At 42.2% G+C, this 6,486-nt stretch overlaps 1 protein-coding gene across 1 annotated transcript in view; it reads right to left on the bottom strand.

Moving 5' to 3' along the window:
* UCHL3 (ubiquitin C-terminal hydrolase L3) overlaps positions 1-5,280 on the bottom strand; it is a 41,476-nt gene extending 36,196 nt beyond the window's left edge. Inside the window, exons 1-2 of the mRNA XM_065649445.1 lie at positions 5,149-5,280; positions 4,946-4,957 (exon numbers count right to left, since the gene is read on the bottom strand). Of these exons, the coding sequence (XP_065505517.1) occupies positions 4,946-4,957; positions 5,149-5,190 (54 nt within the window). The 5' untranslated portion in view covers positions 5,191-5,280. The remainder of the gene's footprint in view (positions 1-4,945; positions 4,958-5,148) is intronic.
* Positions 5,281-6,486: the final 1,206 nt, after the last annotated feature.

A 6,486-nucleotide genomic window follows, 5' to 3' on the forward strand; every position in this document is an offset into this window, starting at 1 on the left:
AGAAATTTTTCACAATGAGAACAATCAGCCATTGGAATAATCTCCCCAGGGAAGTGGTGGATTCCTCAACATTGGACACTTTCAAGATTCAGCTACACAGGGTTTTGGGCCATCTCATCTAGACTGTGCTTTTGCCAAGAAAGGTCAGACCAGATGATTCTTGAGGTCCCTTCCAACCTGGTATTCTATGATTCTCCTGATGTTCACAATGAGAAGTATATATTTTTAACATATCCATCAAGCAGTTTCAAAACTTAACACTCAGTTTGCCCAGGCACTGCTGTACATATCAAACCAGGACATCACGCAGGCAGCAACGCAAAGCACACAGAAAGCTGAGTTAACCAGCTCACCTGGACTTCCTCTGAAACCACCCCAGCAAGCAAGAGCTTTCGAATGCTCTAAACAGAGCCCCGACGTGCAGCTACCGAGCCACTGGTTCAAAACAGGACACCATGTTATGCTGTGAAAAACACTTACAGACCTGTTTCTATGATACAATTATTCATAATGGGCACAAGTCAGATCAATCCACTCTTCCAAATTAGCTGTTCTACATGTTATTTTTACAGTGTCCTAAACCAACTGGATTCTACCGATTCTGCTGGTCCTTTAAGCCACAGGGAGGTGAGGGACAGCATCTTCAGTGCAACAAGATAACCTATTGCATGAACCACTATCACTTGTCTTCTACTCTGCGGCACCTCATTCCCTTAAGTGTGTTCCAGACAGTAAGGGTTTCCTTGTTACAATTTTTAGTTTGTTTTATTGGAACAGAAATAAGAAATTGACACAAAAAGAGCACAATAAGAGGCCAGAAGCGGCAATTACAAATAGCGGAATGAAATACGTGGTTTTCTTAGCTTTCAATTTCTAACATACGAAGACAGATCTAACTGAATCTTTAAGCTATTTGTATGAATGATGCTTTAAACCCCAAAATAAGTTATACTTTTCCCTTTGTAACATATCTACCTATTTAAACTCAACCTGAGGTCTATATAGCTTGAGATATTTTAAAATAGAATCATAGAATGTCCCGAGTTGGAAGGGACCCACGAGGATCATCGAGTTTGTGTTTATTTTTTTCCCATCGATATGTTAAACCAGAAGAAGCCATTAAACAACTGATCTCACAATGGACATCTACAATCCCTTAATATTTTTATCCTTCTGCTTATTCTTTGCTATGCTGTGCCACAGTCTCAACACTTCCCCTTTGCTGGCTCTGTGGAAGGCTTTCTGGGATATTCCCCTTACAGAAAGACACAAACTCAGTCCTCACCTCTCATTTCTGAGGCTACACTCAGGCTGTTTTCAAGTATGCACACTATATCTGCTATTTCTACTTTGCTTACAACAGAAGAGTTAAAATTCCACTCCCTCACCTGAAAAAAAAAAAATCACTTTAGCTAAGCTTTTTCTGAAGGACACCTCTGTTTCTTCACTTCTGACATACTTTTCAACACAGTAGCTCATGTACGAGTACTATCACCCAACACACTTTCAGGAATCTTGGGCCCTGTCTTTTCAACGCCCTTGATCAGCAGGGCCTTCTTTTGGGAAAGCTTGTGTGACAGTGTTGCAGAGTTCATAAAATGTAAAGATCTTATAGGAACAGTGAAGTTCATTTCATCAAGATACTTACTTAATCTCTGTATTAGCCCAACACCCTTAAGAAATTTGTTCCATAAATGGAGGAAGACTGGCTATATCCAGTTTCTGCCATTTGTTCTATGTTTTGTGATCTTTATTGCCCCTGTGACTTTAAAGCCACAGCTGTCAAGGACATCTGTGGACTAAAATTAATTTCTTTAGGTAGCTGACTCTCAGTACCTTAATGGCTTTAAAAAAAGAAAACAAAACACAAACAAACAAAAACATATACACACACACAAAAAAACACAACCAAAAAAAGGTAGGATCAAAGGCCTGAAAATAATGCTGGAAGGTAGCTAAGAACCAGCAAGTAAGCCCTATGTTGCAACAAAAGCCCAAGCCACAGCCAACTCCCAATAGCTTAACTCTGAACTACTCGAAGCACTAGATCTTCACAATTAGATGCAGTCAATTACTCTATGCTTATCTGGATATAACGAAAGTATGAGCTGACATGGTAACTTATCTAGGAAGTAAGGACATTTCTTGCAACGTGTGATATGAAGAAAGGTAAGAGAGCTCATGGGGAATCAATAAAGATACCCATCAATACTAATCTGTTGTTTATCTATTGCTAGGGAATCAGTCATGAGTGGCAAGCCAGACTGAAGCAACACGATGAAGAACAATCAGCTTGTGTCTGATCTTTTCTCTCCGAAAATTTGTATGCTGCCTGACTTTTTTTTGGTTTTGGTGGTAGAAGAAATTGAAAACCAGATATGCAGCCAAATATCTTCTGGTAAGCAGTGGGCAGATAAACTCCATTTTCTTGCTTTCTCTCTCATACTAGTGGGAAAAGTCTCATAAGAGATTCAGGAAGAAGAGTCACATCAAGCACCCCGGCTAAAGGTCAAAGAAACCTTTCCCTGTCATCACTGTACACAAAAGTGGAGCTTTGTAAATGCTGAATCATCAACTCTTTCTGTATCAGAGGTGGACTAACAATTCATTCTATCAGACTGTAGAAGTAGAGGAGAAAACAAAAAGAGTATTGTGACAAACTAGCACTGTATGGTACATTTAACTACGCTGTCTCTTAAAAAGATCACTACAGATACGTGGCTGTGGTATTCCGAGCGTGTTACTGCCACTGGAAATCTTTAAAGCTAAGAAAGAATATTCCTGTTTCTGAATCTTTAAATAATTCTAACACATATGCACAAAGAGAGATCCTATATACACTAAGGATTTAGAAATTCCTAGACTTGTATTAGAACATAAATGCTTTCAGGCAGAGAAAAACTTTCAAGATATTTTGGTAAGATTTCACATATCCTACAACTAAGAAATACCAGTTCTTCTCCATTATCGTCAGAATTTCTGCCACAACAACTGAAAGAGTCTCAAATTTGCAACTTACATTTCAAAACGTCAGAGCACACAGTATGGTAAGAACATATTAAAACCAAATGAACTTTAGCAAATTTCCTTTTTAGTTACTATTAAAAAAAGGGAATAAAATTATTGGCACAATAATCAAAATTGGCTAAGCATTTGTTACATTGTAACAACAGTTCTGACTACAAATTAATACTTAAGAATCCATACATCTTACAAGTGACAACTACTACTAGAGTCATACATTACAGCTATTCATTTGAATCTCAAATCACTATTATTGTTGTTTTAAGTAGGATATGAATAATTGGTGACTAACCACTCTGCGTGCTAATGAGATTAAAACAACAATGAATAATGATGCAAGGTTTATTCATATTTAACACGGACTTTTTTTTTTGAGAATATACACCTCTCAGTATAGATAATTACAACCACTGCTCAGTTAAGACTGGCAAAATGTAGTGAATCAGGAAGTCTAACTAGTCTGCCCTTTTCTGTACAGAAATGTTAACAAGAAAATACTTGCGGAGTAAAAATTCCTATAATCAATGATCATCCACAATTGATAGATACCATTCATCATCAATGCAAAGCCAATGGGCAAGAGAGAGAGGTTTTGAACACACAATTGTTCATTTAACGTTCTTCTAGGGTTTTCTCCATATAACATAACCATGCAGAGATACAAGATAATTCGGATATTTGGAAAAAGTCACTAGCTGTTCTTCCTCAATTTCTACTTTACAGCTGACACAACTCTACTTGTACCATGATAAACTCATCTCAACATCTGTAAAGTGAGAAGTCACAGAATTTGAAATTCTACTAGCCATTTATTCACATTTATTTTCTTCCAAACTGGAATTTAGTCTCTGAATTTCAAAATTTTAAAAATACCTAAAATAAGGAAATTATAGCATAATTTGAGAAAAGCTCCCAGGAAATGTTGTTAATTTTAACTCAAGACTGGGATTAAAAACTTCTCAAATAGCTCCACAGCTGCAACATTGTAAGAATCATAAAATTATTTGTCCTAGGAAACTGGAAAGACAAGTACCAAAAGACCCAGTATCTAACAACCCTTCACTCTCCTGCAGACTCAGCATATTACAACAACAATACAGTCCTCACACACAGGAATTCCTAATTTCCAAAATATTTCAACAATATAGTTTTAATAATGTCATCTTACTGCTGGACGTTCCGGAGTCTTTTGGCTTAAACACCATCCTTAACATTATTAATAGGCCTGCTGGGATCAACATCTGACCTCCAATGCTTGCTAAAGATACTCAAAATTACCACTGAGAATATGTGCAGGGTTGGAGTATGTGTGATTCCCTTTCAGCTAATTTATATATCACTTACATTTTTTTGTGGACTACAATAAGCTTCCTTTCTCTAGTGTGGATTCTACCATGCTAACAAAAACAGCAACAACAAATCATACATATATTATCATGAATAAGCAGCAAAGTGCAAATATGGCAAAATGACATTAATTCTTATGGTCAGCCAAAGAAGAACAAGACTCTGACACAGTGATGTAAGCAGATCTATATAAGTGCACAAAGCCACCATGTACAGGTCCAGGACCAGCATACATTATATATGAAAATATAAGTGTTTTATTCATTAATTAATGAATTAAAACCCACCTTGAAACACAAAAGGTTACATTACATTAACAGCCAGACCACAACCATTTTCTTTTCCTTTACTGTTTTTTTTTATTTCTTACAGTGTCTTTACATGACACTATGTACTCAGAGGTTTCAGGAGATTCCAGTAAGGCCCAGCATTAGCAGGCTCAGTGCAGACACCCATGGGGGAGGAAGGAGCTACTCTCCTTGGAGAGGCAGGAGCCTTTACTACATGAAAATGAAATTAAATAGGCCTAGAGCTGTAGAAAGACTAAAGTTTACCTCAAATAAAAGCTGCTTACCTGATTCGTAACCTGAAAAGCAAGCAGAAAACAGAGGGGAGTTAAGACTCTAGTCAGACCCGCAGGCTAAGAGCTGCCCCGCTCCCTGCCCCCACCAGCCATCCCTCAGCCCGCGATGCTGAGCCCGGAGCGGCCCCGAGCCCTCTCCCCTCCGCCATCCTCCCTCCCTGCCGCCACACCCAGCCCCCGAGCCGGGCACTCACGTCGGGGTTGGCCTCCAGAGGCAGCCAGCGATGGGGCTCCATAGCGGTGTTGGTGGGGCGGCTCCCGGTACCGGCGCTGGGCTGAACCTCACGGCACTGACAGCGCCTCACGCCGCCTCGCCTCAGACCTGACCCGGGACCGCACCACCGAGCCGCGCGGGGGGGGGGGACGGGGGAAAGAAGAACGCAACCCTCTCTCGCCCCCACGCACTCTCTCCCCCGCTCGGGAGCGGCGGGCCGAGGGCCCAGAGAGCGATAAACGCTTTCCCCTTGGGTGCTCCCGGGCGACGACAGCCCCAAGATTTCCCGCTTCTCATCCTCTTGACTCCCCCGGGCAATGGACTCTCCCGGCGGGGCGAGCGGCGGTGCCTCGGCCGCCCCGCCCCGCGCGTGCTCCTAACCGCCGGGCCTCCTAACCACCAGGGGGCGCCCCGGAGCCCGCTGCCGCCCGCCCCGGCCGGAACCGGGGGTGGGTGGGAAGCGAGAGCCAAGCGCTTGGGCAGCCTCTGGAACGGTGTCCAGCAGCACAACCGAGGCACAGCCGGTCACCGGCGGTGAAAACACACCCGTGGGAAGGGGACAGGCGAGACAGGACAAAGGGATTGGGGCGGGACCGTAAAGCAGCGGCCGGGAGCGAGGTCCGCAGCGGCCCAGGGGCGGACACGGGTGGTGAGGGCCCCGTGTGATCCGCCGAAAATTATGGTAAGGTGCATTAAAACCAATTGAAAATGGCATTTCTCTCCTAACGCTGGGAGTCTCCTCGTACTTTCACATCTCAGGAGCATAATAAACATGCTACTTCTTGGCCTTTTGGCTAAGATCGAGCAGAGTGTAATATATACATATCATAGTGTAATATGTATTTTATATATATACATATCGGATGTAGCATGATGCCTTCTTTCAAGTTAATTCAGAACAGCTAAAAATGAAGGAAGGCAGCAATAAAAGCAGGGTGTTGGGGATACCACACAGCTGGGGGCCCAGGCACTGCAGAAACCCAGTTCACAGTATAATTCCCCCTGAAGAGCTTTTTTAAGAACTTGGTGTAGTTCTTTAGAGAGCGTTGATGCAAATTTCACCCCATTCTGTAAATGTTAAATTTACAGAGTAAATTACCTAAGGATGGTTTTATTTTATTTTACCCCCTGTAATCATGTCTCAGGACTATGGTGATGCTACATGCCTGTGCCTGAAGCTTCTGCATTAACCCATCAACAATACTGTAGCATTTTGGGCTACGAAGATCGTTGGGGGTCTGGAGCATCTTATGAGGAGAGACTGAGAGAGCTGGGTCTGTTCAGCCTGGAGAAGAGAAGGCTGAGAGGGCATCTTATC

The sequence above is a fragment of the Caloenas nicobarica genome, chromosome 1 (genome assembly GCF_036013445.1).
Source record: "Caloenas nicobarica isolate bCalNic1 chromosome 1, bCalNic1.hap1, whole genome shotgun sequence".
In the NCBI taxonomy this organism is placed as follows: domain Eukaryota; kingdom Metazoa; phylum Chordata; class Aves; order Columbiformes; family Columbidae; genus Caloenas; species Caloenas nicobarica.